Source organism: Diorhabda carinulata, chromosome 2 (genome assembly GCF_026250575.1).
Source record: "Diorhabda carinulata isolate Delta chromosome 2, icDioCari1.1, whole genome shotgun sequence".
In the NCBI taxonomy this organism is placed as follows: Eukaryota; Metazoa; Arthropoda; class Insecta; order Coleoptera; family Chrysomelidae; genus Diorhabda; species Diorhabda carinulata.
In genome coordinates this window covers 17,040,676-17,056,991 of record NC_079461.1, presented here as the reverse complement: position 1 = coordinate 17,056,991, position 16,316 = coordinate 17,040,676, and the positions used below count along the sequence as shown (strand labels likewise).

At 33.4% G+C, this 16,316-nt stretch overlaps 2 protein-coding genes across 2 annotated transcripts in view; one reads left to right on the top strand and one right to left on the bottom strand.

Moving 5' to 3' along the window:
* LOC130903783 (kinesin-like protein CG14535) overlaps nucleotides 1–16,316 on the top strand; it is a 256,050-nt gene that overhangs the window by 173,740 nt on the left and 65,994 nt on the right. The window lies entirely within an intron of this gene.
* LOC130903784 (juvenile hormone epoxide hydrolase 2-like) lies at nucleotides 1,938–14,435 on the bottom strand. Its single transcript, XM_057816112.1, has 5 exons — nucleotides 14,212–14,435; nucleotides 7,209–7,584; nucleotides 6,206–6,580; nucleotides 4,459–4,693; nucleotides 1,938–2,146 (listed from the first exon to the last, which is right to left on the bottom strand). Exons 1-5 carry the CDS (start codon nucleotides 14,386–14,388, stop codon nucleotides 1,942–1,944), a joined length of 1,368 nt encoding a protein of 455 aa, XP_057672095.1. The 5' UTR covers nucleotides 14,389–14,435; the 3' UTR covers nucleotides 1,938–1,941.

Genomic DNA, 16,316 nt, shown 5'->3' with positions numbered 1-16,316 from the left:
TCCACAACAGTTATGGCTCCACAATTCACTGCGACTAGGAAGTCGTCTGAATTAGTCCAGCGATATCTAAAGCAATATTTTCGAAAGGACTTCCAACATTATAATGTTTCATTGGTAACTTACTTTTGCGATGTGGTCCATTACTCGTAACATAAGTCCTTCACATCATCGGAGCTGTTCATGCAATAAAACCTTCCACGAAATCGCTTTGCTTGGTTTTGCTTTACTCCCAGATGACCTCCAGATGGACTGTCCTATAACATCTCGGCTAATCTCGTTATCGGAATGACTAGCTCTTGAAACCATCATCGTTCTCAGGGATTATTTTTAAAATGCCCCTCTTCTAATACAGTGGGCCTTCCTTCCATTGCTGAATTATTTTTAGGTGAGTGAATCATTCTCCTGATCTTCTTTGATCCTTGTTGGTGCCCATTCTTTATTCACCACTACAGTGAAACTACGGCTTTCTTTGATTCGGCTTTGTTACAGTGGGAGCAGTCTGTAGAGATCTCGTCCCTGGAATTCCTAAACTGCATTAACCACTTGAGTGCTGCACGGTCAGTACCATAAAGATACTGGTACTACGATCGCCCAAAGTTTTTTTCTAGTGCCGCAGTAGTTCCGATCTGGTTTCTTCAATGTTTCGAGCTCCTTATGACAGTGGAAAGCTTTTGCTTCTTCCGTGAGTCGAATTAATGGCTTGGTAATATCTCCAAAGGAAACTCCTAACTTAATGGTTGTCGATTGGATGCGTCCATCGCTGTATGGAGGATCCTCTGCCACTCCTTCATTGCTCACTATATCTCCTGTAGAGTTGACTCAGTTTTTCAATAACTGACACTTATTTGGGTTTAGCATGAGCTCAGTGCATCAAATGTCTTTCCTAATAACACAATGTCGTCCAAATGCTCAGGGATGTATAACAAAATAACGTTTCCAAGACGTTTTCCGTAAGAGTTACTTTCAGTCTCTGAAGACGATAATTTGGTTATCGAAACGCGCGTCAGACAGTGTAATTGTTGATGTGGTGGTTATATTAACATCGTTTGTTCTTGTTTTATATCCATTTTCTCTGGTTGAATCTTCCTCGTCTTTTTCTGCTTTTGTATATCCCGCTGTTAGTAATTTTTCGATGTATCATATAAAAATCATCATGTATCAATATTCTAAACGCGTCAAGATTTTAATGAGTTTTTAAGTGTAGTTGATGATTATTTCACAAGAGTTAAGAGTCCTAATTCGGTTCTGCAGGTTCCTTAACATTATTTGACAGACGACAGCCGCGGGCATATTAAAATTGACTTACTGACGCGTTTAATAAGGGCACCGTCGACAAGGGGCGGTATTTACGAAGAAAATATTTCAGCACCCCTTCGCGGTAGAAAATTAATTACTACCTAGTTAAATCTCTTCTACTACATCCAACGTATTACGTTGGCCCTCTAGTCTTGGTTGTACTTTCACTTACTTACAAGATACCCCAAAATTTCGTTTAATACTTGGTTAATAATTTTAATGTTGTAAGTAATAAAGTTTTGAAAGAGATAACTGAATGCAAATTTGGTTCAACAGGGAGTTTCAGTATTTGAGCAGGATAATAGTTTTATCAATTTTTATTATCACTTTTCAATTGATGGTTTAGAATCATTCCCAAGCATATTGTGAACATTTTTTGTGTTTTTTGTTCAAAACGTTAAAGTGAGGGATGAATTTTAATAACATCAGCTGCGTGGAAGTGTTTGAATCGTATGTAACGTAAATAAATACACCATCAAGTAGATTAAATTATCTGATACTCATAACTGTACTTATCAGATTGTATTTCATATTAATAATGATGATGTTCAAGACTATACATTAAAACAATATATATGTAAAAATGATGGTATGAATTCGAAAATAAGAATTTGAGGGTAAGAATTCTTTTACAAAATCGATTGTTTAGTTATTGTTTATTACTTCGAATTTCTCAACAGCATCATAAACATCTTTGGCAAAAATTTTTGGTAACTGGAATGCAGCGAAATGTCCTCCGTCAAAATCTGTCAAATGTACAAGGTTCAAGAAAATATCTTTCAGCATACCGTCAGGTGTATAAAAGTCGTTCGAATATCTGGAACATGCTGTGGGTACATGTATTGGTTGTCTAAAACAAAAATTGAACTAAAATAGTTTATTTGTTCATATTTTCTAATATAAAGAGATAGACATAACTCGACCAATCTAGCAAACCAAAAATTGACTGCCTAAACAAGGATAAAAATCTTTTAGGCAAATCATTGAAACATTAGGGTAGTTGGGTTAAATTTTGTAGCTTTATCTAAAAAAAAAACTCAGAGAAAACAATTTTACAACTATTGAGAAGTCACGGTTCAGATTTCATTTTATATTTATTCATTTAAAAATTATACAGGGTGTTTCAAAAAATAGAGTTCCCGTCTCTAGGATAGATAGAAAACTGAAAATTATTTGGAGTTTGATCAGTAAAGAAATATTTGTAACGCCACCCGTATTCAAAATAAAGGGCGTTGAAGAAAATTCATAATTTTCAAATAAAAAAGTTCCGAAAATGAGTTTCATCACTTTTTTGGTGTAAAATTGAATGATATTTGGGTAAACATAAAATTTGGCTATGTTATGTGCAATACTACTTGCTACTAACCGTGTAACTAGCGCCCTCTATGAGAGTCAAGATGTGGGTCATCCTTTTTCGGTCTGAATATTTAGGATTGATCTTGTTCTTCCTTATTCAGCAATGATTTTGGTCTTCTCTATCGCTCTGGGTCTTGGTCTCGCTTATTTAAGATTGATCTTGGTTTTGGTCTTGATTGTTCAGTTTTGCTTATTGTTTCTTGACTTATTTAGGTACTAGACTGGTCTTGCTTCATGTTTTTGGACATAATATTAGTCTTTCTTTTGCGCCTGGGTCTTCTTGTTTCTTATTAATGATGAATTTTGGTTTTGATCTTGCTTGTTCGGTCTTAAATTATTTAATCATGTGCGTGTTCCTTTTTCGATCTAGGTCTTTAGGATTGATCTTGCTCTTTCTCATTCAGCAATTTTGGTCTTCTCTATCTTCTATGAAAAGAATAAATGAATTTTCTTGAATAATCCCTTTGAGCTTAAGGAAGATTTATACTGCAGCAGTAATAACCTCATCCTTCAAGGCAAGTTTGCCATCAGAAGTTAGTCTTTAGTGTGTACCCATGGACCCATTTGCTCTGACATGGTCACACGGTTCAGAGTGAGCAAACGCTGTACTAATCAGCTTGTTGATACCCATAAATTCATCCAAGTGATTTTTATAAGTTTTTACCATCTCAACTATCTCGTGCATAGTAGATGATCTGTCACTACGATTTCGTGGATTATTCTCACGTTTTCTTCATTGGTAATCGTTTTATGGACACTTAGATGTGGTTATCAAAAACCAATGTGACTAGGATTACTATCACCATACTCATTTCATATAAACATATTTGTTGAGAAAATGTGAAACGGGAACCTTTACACAGTGTTCATAAAATGTATGTATGTGTGTATGTGATGAAAAAACCTTCTCTACGATGTTACTTCGACTTCGTCCATGGCAAATCCACTCACATCAATCATTTTCTCGATGTTTCGTCCCATCATCATCTGGGTCAACTTAAATTCATGGATGATACAGTCGTCCCACAATCTATATTGTCTAACGAATTCAATGGATCATCTGAACTCATTTTTTTTTATACAAATATTAGTTCCAAATTATTGAAACAAAATCATTAGTAGCATTCGCAAATTTTTATTTGCAACTTCTCCACCATCATCCATTCATTTAGTGAATCAATTAGAATATCTCTCTTATTATGTAACAAACAGAATTTTCAAAATATTTCATCTCATCAGATGTGTCGATTATAAAATTTCCAATGAATACCATGCAATACATGAAATTCCTTGCTCGGATTATCCTTTGATTCATTGGATCTCTAGTTTTTGTATAGCACGCGGTTTATTTACTAAATTTACTACTTTATTACCAAAGTAATCGCAGAAATTATTCAAGTGATAGTGATAAGTGATTTATTATAAGTGCAGTGTAGTGTATAGTATGTAAATAAACTAAGACAGTGTCTATTAGTTGACCAGTAAGAAATGAGAAAAACTTCTTATTTTTCTTCTTTTTCATCCTACGTTATAGGACTGAGTCCTGTGTTTGCTTCAATGGTTTCCTAGATGCGGCTGGGATGATGAGGATCAATATTTATCAATGAACGAATATCCAGCCCAATCATCTTTTCACTTGAGTGAGACTGAAACTTCAAGAAATTTCCAACACGATTTACGCAATTCAACCTGCTAGAATACGGTCTCTGAATGTGAGAAAACTATAAAGGCGAGTCAAAACTGATTGGAAACTTTAAGAAAAAAAGATCAATACTTGAGTAGGACACAAGAAAATTTTTAACTCACCCCAAAATTCCTTTTTCTGTAACAGCGCGGTTGAAAGTTTCCGCGTACAATCTAAACGAAGTCGTAGCAGAATTGGTTATCCAATAAATCATGATGTTATCAAGCAAATCGTCATATGTGAAATATTCTAAGAGTCCACCGTCCTCCCGGTTTTGCCATGTCTTATTTGTACCTGTAGTGAACTTTTCCAGTATATATGCAGCTAATCCTATCGGAGATTCGTTCATAGCAGCTCCTGAAATAAAACAAACCAATTTTAGATACTTTAAACAAATGCTTTCAAACTATTCCGATAAAATATCTGTTTACCTTCACAATCACCTAAGTAACGCTGTTCCTAGCTCATGGAGGTTTTCTAGAACCTTAGAATCTTCCGGTCGTCACCAGCTTATGTTCTTTATGTCCACAATAGTTTGATACATGCAGATGTGTAGTTTCCTTCTCTATTCCACCGTACTGTGCTATACTTCTCTAAAAATTATTTCCGCTTAATCTTAGGGATTCACCCTTATAGTAAAATATAATCTTTCCAATATTTTCCTTCTACATAGCTTAATATGTTCCTCAATCAAAGAATAGGGAATTTTCGCTGCAGGTTCATGATCAGTTAATGATTGGGTGATTCCTACCTTCACCATGTCATATTAAATTCCATTGTATTGAATTCCTTATAACCAGGAATCTAGAGCAGCTCTACCAACAAATTGAGTGCATTTTAGTTTTTTATAATGAACTTTCCACTGACATGTCGCTGCACTGCCTGTGCAGATGTTTACACTGTTTTATTATCTTGTGCAGCTATCTGGTCCGTGATGAGTAAGAGCACTAGTATAATTTGAGCTTATATTCTTCGAGGTAGGATATGTCCTTCCACTCTCAACGCTCAACAAGTTAATTTGCGTTGATGGTGACGGAATATTTGTGACAGTATTCTGGGTCTTAGCTGCATTAAACTCATTAAACAACAAACTGTACGATTTTCATTTATTTTGGCATGCGATTTGTCAAGTATGATTGGTCTGAATTCCCAATTTTCCATAGCTTCAGCCTATACGTAGTTGATAAAGGTCAGGTTAATCTATGATCACAAAAACTGTATTCATGGTCGTTAATTATGTTAGTAGACTCAAGATACCTCAAGATTTGCTGATTAGCGACCTTCTTCAATATCTTTGCTATGGCTAAGACTCAAATAATCAGACGGTAGTGGTTAAGAACCGTTTTGTTTTTTTTTCAATTGGTATGGATTGAAATCGAGCAAGTTTCCATTCTGCAGGAAATAGACCTCTTTCAAGTAATAGAAAAAAATTTGCATAGCGAACTTGTTAGTTTAGCTGTACGTTTTTTCAATACGATTGGTGGTATTCCATCGGTGCCAGTGGGTTTATTGATGTCCAAGTCTTTGAGAACTTTTTCCACATCTCGGTAGGGTATGAGGCTTGAAAATATTATGATTGGTGAGATAAAGATCTCATACACGTTAAAATACTGTAGTTTATCAATTACTCCACGAATTCTGAGCAATAGATAGAAAAATATATAGACCATGATGAATTTTGAAAGCTCATCGATGCAAAAGTTACAATTGGGTCTGGGAATCGACAGAAAACATCTGAGAATTCGTGTTTGGCCTGCTCTAATACAAAATTGATTGTGTTTATTATACCCTCAGTCTCTGAAGATGGTAACTTGGTTATCGAAACGCGTGTCAGTATTGGAAGTATATATTACAACTTACTCAACTTACCTAATGTATCTGGCTTCGTAGACTGTTCATGAAGATATCCTGATTCTCGAATTGTATCATAAAAACGTTCTTTCACAGGAAACACTCGATCATAATGTTCTGGTCGAACATACCAACTAGGAAAAGACGGAAAGATACTAGCTAATAATGATTTAACGTATTTCTTTAGTGTCAAAACAGTACACATATTACTGTGAAATCCTAGTACTACTTCGGGATAGAGAACTGCTAAATTTCTGAGGATGATCGCTCCAAAATCCCCTCCTTGAATGTAAAATTTCTGGTACCCTAATGCGTACATCATATTTTTGAAAACAAGTGCGATGTTATCAGGACTCAGGCCTGGTCTGATGGCAGGTTTTGAAAAACCATATCCTGAAAAAATATAGAGATAGTCGTGATTGAGTTTAGACGAAAAAAATTCCATTCGATTGTATCGAAATTCTATAAATATGTTTTGGAAACTGATACACCGATGAATTTATTTTTACGTCTTACTCTAATAGAGTATTAGATTTATTAAGCAAAAGGTACTCTTGATATAATTCGATACTGTATACAGTAATGAAGTAATAAATAATAAATAATTGATAAATGTATCAATTAAACAAAAAATCACAAATGAGAATTAAAAAAAAGGCTAGTAACATAAAATTCAATTAAAGCAGGTGCTCAAAATATTCCATTAATCTATCAGTCAGCTATGGGATCATTTAAGAGATATTGAATTCCCACTTTCAATTCTTGGGGTGAATTAACCTCTGTAACATAAACTTTTTCTTAAAAACACGACAAACCAAGGGATTAAAATCGCATGACCGAGGAGGCCAATGAATCGGAGCTTCTGAACTTCTACCAATCCATCGATATCTTCTAACAGTGCGGTGGAACTCCCTTAAAGTTGCTGTCTAAACATTAACTATATTATACTGGTATAATTCTCAGTAGACGTAGTTTCAATCTCAATCTGTATCTCAATTTTCACCAATCTCATCAAATTTACCTGGAATATGAGGTACAATTACTTCAAAGACAAAATCTCTTCCTTCTTGCGGTGTTGTCAATATCGGTAAAATGTCATAGAACTCCCTCACAGAACCAGGCCAACCATGTAAAATCAACAATGGTAGTTTTTTAATATTTTGCGGTACAATCGGTTTGATATGAATGAAATGAATATCCAATCCTTGAATATTAATTGTATACTGTGGAAATTTATTCAAATACTTCTCTTGTTTTCTCCAATCGTATTTCATTCTCCAATAATCCACAATTTCTTCTAAAAGATTGGTGTTCATCCCATATTGTTGTTGGATGCCTTCTAGTGGGGGTGTAAATGGTCGATGATGATCTAATCTGTACTGCAAATCTTTCAAAACCTGAAACAACCACAAATATTTGTACAAAACTTAACTCGACTGCTCAAAATTCAAATTCGAAATATCAACCCTTAAAACCATGATTCAATCCTAAAGGCACAAAATTTTTCTATACTGAGAGAATGTTTTTAATGTATGATGTAAGTCAGTCAGCTCCTTAACACTTTATTTGAGTGATTCATCAAAATAAATGATTGAGATATGATAAAAAGTACACAATATCAATTGGAGAGGTTATATGTGAATTTTTGGTAGAGTTTCCGAATTGGTACGACATCTAGTCGATGTTCTGTTCACCTCAACAGAGCGACTGCCAATCCTTTGGCATTATATTTTTAGTCTGTTTATATTTTGTTGATCTGTTTAAGCTACAATTCTTATTTTCGTCTCTCGAGCAATTGCTATGGGTCCGATTTGGTTCAAAATTAGCATACATGGCTTTTTTGGCGGCGGATTGATGTTATTAGAGTTTGATTGAAAACAAATGAATATTTCGAGTGGTCACAGTGCAAAAAAAGTGGTTTTTGATCTTTGCTCACCTCTGCAGGTCAAACAAAAAGCGACTGAAAAATGAAATTTCACATGTAGGTTCAATTAGTTGCGAGATTTCCTGTCTAAGGTCGAAACTTTCCATCCTCACCCCTCTCCATTTTATGGTCATTTTTGTTATATTTTCTTATTTTTTGATAAGAAAAAGTTTAACTAGAGGGTTCGAACTACACATGCAAGTAGGGGTGATGTTGAAGAATTGTCTTTCTTAAGTTCAAAGTTTTCTTCTTCAGTTCTTCTAGCACAAAACGCCCGAAATCATTTTGATCGTTGTAATTGTTGAACTGGACCGCCTCCTATTTAATGAATAATACGAGTATGATCGTTGCTAGGGTGATTTTTTTTACTTCCCATTTTCGAAATTTCTTGTCATTATGACAATTTTTTCTTTGTTGTCAATTGGAATTGAACAAGAGGGTTCGAGACCACTGGGTCTTCTGAAATTATGAATTTTCATTCGAGAGAGAGAGTCAACTTGTGAAATGAAAAGTTATTGAGGAATATCAAATTTTCCATATAAAGAAATAAGATTGAGAATTGATATCATTTCCAAGAAATTCATTTTATGGAAAGATTTGTTTGTGTATTAGTTAAATTCTTCATTCGACGAAAAATTCGACTATCGTAATGGAGCTTTGCTGCTAACGGCTTTTTTTCATTTAATGTTCAACGTTCCAATGTTGAAAATCTGTTAGTTTTTTAATATCTCGAGGTGGTATGTTGAACACCGTCCACATTTACTGGTTTTTTGCCACTTAGTAAATGTGGTAGGATTTAGTGAATAGCGTTCCTGTTAATAATTTGTCCAGGTTTCAGCATTAAAATAAACAATCTTCTCCGGAAAGACTATGAATGATCTACATCTATCAATTTTTCCAATCTACCACAAATAATCTTCAATTGTCGAGTCGACCAATATTTATTGAGGGTTTTTAAGAGTTCATTGTTTGCCTTACAAAAATTTGCGATTTGCATTGAGCATGTCATTGCCTTATTTTTGTCTTCCTCATTGTGGGGATTTATGAGTCTTATAATATCAGCATCGCAGATGTTTTTCGATTATTGCATCACTACCTTCATGGAAGTCGAAAAGCCTACAACGCTTTTCTCTTATTTGGCTCGCCATAACGATTTGTTGGATCAAATGCATTTTTCCATTGCTGAAATATGATGAGATGTGTGAGATCATTAACATATTGGACACTCAAATCTCCAGATCTTAAAATTTTCAACTTATTTCTTCGGAATCGAATCAAAAGTGGAAGGCGCATATCCCGCACAAGGAATATGTGAACTTTATGTAATAATTTGACAAAATGATCTCAACAGAATTGATAAATGTCACTAAAAAGATTGTAACTGAACAATGATTAATTGCAATCTTTCTCATTCAAGTTTTTCAATTGGATATCAATAAATATCACACCACCATCTTATAATCCACTATGATTTTAAGACTGAGTGCTATTTCTGAAAATTCCAGAGAAGAGGTTAATTTAAGTTAGGTTAGATTAGGTTGAGTTCAGTTGGGTTAAGTTGAGTTGGGTTTAAATGAGTTGGGGTACATCCCTTTATCTCAAAAATATCTTTCATCATCGTCGCAAAAGTAGTCACAAGTCAGCAGGGTATGTACAAGGTTTTTAGCAGTAAGTATGTTGTTTATTTCTTTCTTGAATATTTCTCTTTGTATGTCCCACAAATTGGAATGAAAGATGTTATGTTCGACGTCGTCGTCGGTTCAGTATGAATATCTGGGACTCTAAATAATATGGAAACGATATTGATAAGTTCTGAAAGATAGATTAGGTTGAGTTACGTTAAGTTAGGTTAGGTGAAGTTAGGTTTGGTTGGGTTGGGTTGAGTTTTTGTCTTTGAACGCCAACGCTTCCTTTGAATGTTCTATCCCTTCGCGGATAATCTTATTCGTCATGTGGTCATCAGCAAACAAAAAGTTTATATTTGTTCATAACTTCATATGTATACCTATCTAAATATTTATTTAGAATTTATTGTTATTTCTAATGGCTTCTCTAAATTTCCTACGAAGTAGTTTCTGATAATATGGAGGGTAAATGTCAAGATTTTGAACGTCATCTTTCAAGAAATTTGCTGTACAAGTATTAGTATTCGGAAACTTGTAAACTAATTAGTTGGGAAAATTATCATGCAACGTTAGTCGGGGGTGACGTTCAGAGACTCGTTAAAATTTTAAAATTACATCTTCTCTTTTCTCCCTCCACGTATCTCCTTTAATTATTTAAATAATATTCACGATGTTTAAGTAACTCATAATTATTTATATGTAGTACACACAAAAGGTATCATCAAGCAATTTTGACATAATCATTCAGTAGATTAGGTTACACCTTCCCGATTTCGTTCAAATTTTAGTTTGTTATAGAGAAAATTGTGCTGAAAAATTTGATACATATATCTAGGGCGTGGAAATCATCCCTTTACATTGTTTCACAACTTTGAAGTTCCAGAAAAAGAGAAATAATTTATACATCATAGTTTAGCTTCACATGTCTAGTCTAACCTAACCTAACCAGGTTACATCCCTCCGATTTCGTTATAATTTTAGTTTGTTATAGAGAAAATTATGCTGCAAAATTTTATATATAAATGTAGGGCATGGAAATCATCCCTTCACATAGTTTTTCAACTTTGAAGTTTCAGAAGAAGAAAAATAATTTATACATCATAGTTTAGCTTTGAATATCAATAATAAACAGTAATACATAGAAAGTCATAGAATTTTATCTTTTTCATAGTCAAATACCAATAAAAAATAACAATCGATAGTGGTATGTAAACAAACTAGACTAAATTCTCTGCAAATTTTATGATACATGATGTCATCATTAGGTAATAAAGACATGCGAAGCTAAACTATGATGTATAAATTATTTTATATATATAATAATTTTCATTATAATTTTCTCTATAACAATCTAAAATTTTAAAGAAATCGGAGGGGTTTACCTAATCTAGATAATTACTAATAATTTACTTAATTATTCAAATCAGATTATGAGGCACCTCGACAGATACTTGATTACATTTGATGTGCTGATTGGAATGTTCAAATTCATCTGAGATACACGATTGTATTCTGCGAGTTCTTTCCTAGATTCACGATGACTTTCGTTATAGTCTAAAGCAGTGGCGTGATTAACTAAAGAAGTTCACTGCATTTCGTCCAGTGCAACCTTTCATTCTGTGACTAGATGCCGAGTAAATATCTGTCTTTTAATGACTATCTAGTTCTTTGGGAAGATTACAACTAAATAGCCATATACTTTAATACTACTTGTTGTTAACTTTTCCAGAGTTCAATTTCACAAATGAAGGTTGAACCTCAAACGGGGGTTGCTCCTCTGCAGGGCTGTGGGGTTGTGAAGGTTACGTGGGTTTGTGTTTGCTGTCCTGACTAGAAAGGAGGAAAAGCGAACGACTATTGGTCAGAAAAAAAAAACAAAAAAGGAGCTCTGGTGTAAGTGGAAACGGTATTCTAGATTAGAGATATACGTTTTTTTGTTGTTTTATTTTTAATTTGAATGGAGGGCTGCAGTCGCATTATACTTAATCGTCCGTCATTTGGATACTAAACCGGTTAAGCAGGTTACAGGAAAATCAAGACTCTATCCCCAAAGTCCCAAGCGGAAGTTTGAAGATATTTGCGCTGGCAATTCGGTTGTTTGAAGACGATGGTTTGAGTCTTTTGGGAATTGAGAATCGTGGAATTGGACGTTCATAAGTATAGATGAAAAAGTGGGGTTAGGATGGACCCTTTTGGGATGTCGGTTAGAGGGATGGAAGGTTCGGATAGGCCATTACCGACTTTGAGGCTGGTCTGTGTGTGAAAGAAAATGCTGTCATCAGCCACAGAATTTCCTCACTTCAATCAAAGTCATTAATGAATTTTTGGATCAATACATACTTTTGAGGTTAATTATTGAACCTCTTACAGTTGACACTTAATAGATACTTCGCTTTAAGGCAAATTTGATCATTACCATCAATTATTTTCCAACAACCGTTATCTCAGTAACCAGCATACATAAAATTCTGTTTGTTATTTTATTTATCTGGAGGTTTATTAAGGAAGATTCAAAGATTCAACGGGAACATTGAGGCTTAAATTCTAATTACGATTAGGCTCCGAGATAAAATGGGGTTCTTACCGGTAACTCTCGTTTAGAATGGCACATGTCACGATTCACTAAAACGAAGAGATAAAAACTGTGTACACAGTTGGAGTTATACCGTATATTGCAATTTATATGAAGATATTTTCGTACAGATGCTAGTAGTATCGGTAGATAGCTTCTGAGATCAATGATGCCTTGAATGAACAGGAAATTTATTGGAAAACTAATAGAAACATGAAATTACATGGATGATTCGAGAAGTACTTGTCTTGACCTAGAGATATCGGAAGTTGTTTCAAAAATACACAATCTACACAGCATGTTTCAAGTTTGAAGATACCACGTTGTTTAGTTTTTGTTTGTTTTTGTTTATCAATATTGAACGTTTTAATCAAATTTGTAAACACAAATGAAACTTAAGTACAAAGATTACAGAATTTTAATCCTGAATCTTTTTTTTCAAAATCAAAAAGACGTGGTATCGAATCTGGTGACTGAGGTAGATCAGGTTTGATTTTTAGAGATCAAATGTGTCTGGCACGTTCTCATGATAAAGAAGAAATTTGTAGATACATTCTCATGTCTCTTTCTTATGATTCTGTTACTGTTGACATAGGTCAGACATCTCAGTATTTAGAAAATAGATTGAAAGATAATCAATGTAATAAGAAAATATCGAATATAGAGAAAATATACTTATAAAAGTAAAAATTCTTCAAACGGGATCAGATAAAAGGAATAAGGAATTTCTGGAAATGGTTTAGGTTAAGTTAATTTCCAGAATCTCTTCCTAACAAACGATTGTAGGTTTTTTCCATACACTAACGTCCGAGTTGTATATTGTTAAAAATTTAGTTTAGTTGCAAGGCTCTAATTAATTCCAGTGTGGTTTGTTGATCTCGAAAAAGCTTTATGTTTATGTTCGAGCTATTCAGAACATATACAGAAATTCCAAATGTGTAGTTAAACTAACAACCATTCTCGTATTCGAAAAGATTGAGACACGGCTACAGGGTGCAGCATTGTTTGAAATATACTTTCAGGAAGCTCTGATTGGTTGAAGAACTGAAATTACAAGAAAGGGAATTGAGATAGACGATAAGTGTTTAACAACTGTTACAGCTTGCGAGGAGGACGATGATGATCATATGATGAGAAAAAGGAGACCCCGAACTACAGATTAGACGATGTAGACAATTCAAATACCTAGAAAGTATAATTTCGGAAGAAAAAACGACAAACATTACGAAATATAGTCATAGTGAAGCCTATTCTAACCCATGAATGCGAGTGCTGGCAACAAATACCTAGATACTAAAGAAGATTGTGCAGGATATGCAGAACAGAGCTTGAACGATGAAAATATTCTACAAAGAAATTTATGTATCAAATGCAGAATAGAAGAAGACGTGGAAGACCCTCAAGGACCTTGAAGGAAGGGATTGAACAGACCATAAAAGACAGAACTAACCAGGAAAACGAGAGGGTAGATAGAAATGTGTGGCGTACGAAATGCGGGATGTTGCTGTATGATCCCTCGAATTATAACTTGAAAAAATATTTAAACTGTCTTCTGCCTGTGGATTACGAATGTTTAATAATTTTATTACGCTCTAATTTTTAAAAATGGACTATATTTTATTGAATTTATGTTTAAAATATTCTTCCAAATGTCTCAATTTTCATAATTTATTTACTAGTTTTGTAAATGGCATATAAGTTGAACAAATATTTTCAAAATAGATCCTGAGTTAACCTAACTTTGAATTCAAGATTTTATAGTAGCTATCTAAAAAACAATATTTTTAATATTTTCCTAAGATAATAATGGAAATTTAGTAACTAGTTATCACCTAATAACTTAAGGAACATAAATCATGAATCTTAGATATTCATGATTTCAATATGATTAAATCCAGCTTACCTCATCAGACACGTTAATAGTAAAGGGTTTGATTATAGTTTTCACGGAATCTGGATTTCCTGGTCCCCACCAAGTTTCTTTCAATTTTTCTGGTAAACGAGGAGGATCAAGAACTGTCTTTATTTTATAACCAACGAAAACTGATACTAATAACACAAATATTCCTAGTTTTCCCATGTTAACCAAACGATACTGACGAATATGTTTTAAAGCTGATAAATATTGTGTTCAAGGACTCAATTAGTTTCCTTGCTTCACAGGTGTGGCTCTGAAATAATGTCATAGCTTTATGTATAGAAGTACTACTAAAAAATACAATTTACCGATCAAAATTAATTATAAATCTAGGTTTCTCATGAATCAATCTTTTTTTCGTGATGAATCTTCGAGATAGGTGTTTGAAATCACACTGAATCATAAAGAAAAACTTATGAAAAGGTATAAGAAATATCCTTCTTCATCTAAAAGAACAGAACTACAGCTCAATTCTAAAATATTTGAAAACTTTTGATTTTTGTATTTGAAGTTTTTTGATGAAATTATTTTATTTGTTTTGTTTTCTAGAATTTCATTAGTCGTTTTCAGGTCTGCATATTTCACAAAACTCATTCAGTCTGAATTATTTCAAAATGTTTAATGTTTATCCTTGTATATATATTTTTGATGGAAATCTCCAATTGGTAACATGATTTATAACAACTTACCACGTTTTGATCGTTCTTCCGTGATAATTACTTAGTTGTATAAATAGATTTTAGATGTTTAATAATTATACTTGGGCAGTTATCAACTATTTATCCACTTACACGGATTTTGTACTGAAGTTTGATACCAATAAACTATTTTTATAATGAAATGCTATCCACCATGATAGAAAGAATCCTATCGAATGACTACGACCCGATCAATTGACAAACAACAATGAACGAGATCTGGTTTAGTTTCTTCAAAGTTTGTAGGGTTTCATCTTGTCTTTTAGTATGATCTTTGGATGAAATAAGCATACACTTAGCCTGTTGCATTACTAATAGTGATTGAACCTTTGATTGACCATGCATATCATCGGCTTACCTTTAAAACCTTCTTAGTTTTGACTCATTTTGCAGGAGGGATTAAAAACCTGAAGTGCAATATACCAATTATATAAACTAATCTTAAAATAACCAATAATTACAGTTGGTAATGACTAATTTTCACTAAGAAATATGATTATAATCATATATGTTTTGAACCAAAATAAAAGAAATTCTAGAGACTAGGTTTTGTTTGTTTCTAATTCTGACTACATTCTAATCATAATTGAGTGAAGAAGAAAATTAGAAGATTTTTCCTTGGAGAATATTTGAAGCAAACTTTTCATGGAAAGTTCTTGAAGAAATAGACTTAATATCCTCACCTGCGTGATATTTAACATTATTTTTGTACAATTTAGCTTTGTTTCACCAAATTGTCTTCAAATACTTTTTACTTGATGAAACTCTACAATAATGAGATTCTATTCGTTCAAAAACTTCCTTAATTCAGCTCAACGCAATAAATTTTTCTTCTTTGATTCTATTTTTTCTAGAGCATCATCATTAGTAATCAATTTATTTTTTTACAATAATTGGGGTACTATCTATTCTGAAGAAAATTGATCTACCATAAGTTCCATTTGAACTAAAGATCTTATAAATTATTTTCTTCTCATGCCCTCGTACATCTTGAGAACAAAAAAAGTGTATTATTGAAAAAAAAATAGTACTTAGTTCAGAATAATAAGCACATTTTAAACAATGACGGCCGAATGCAAAATACAAACTTAGAAGCTTTTAAGTAATTCCAAGAGACGCAACGACTTAGAAAGTTCTGCGATTTTCCGATAGATGTCGTTGTAACCAATTTAAGAGTTGTGACCTCTAAAGGGTGCTGAACAAGGATATTTATATATTTCAAATCGTATCCATATAGTTAGTGAATAATACTGAAACCGACTCTGTTATACGTAATTGCCGATTATATTTTATCTATCATTCGATAATTTGAACAAGTTTCATCAGATTATTTTGTAACAAATGTTGATGTACTGGTATCGCGACCTTCGTACAGCTAATTGTCTCAGTAAT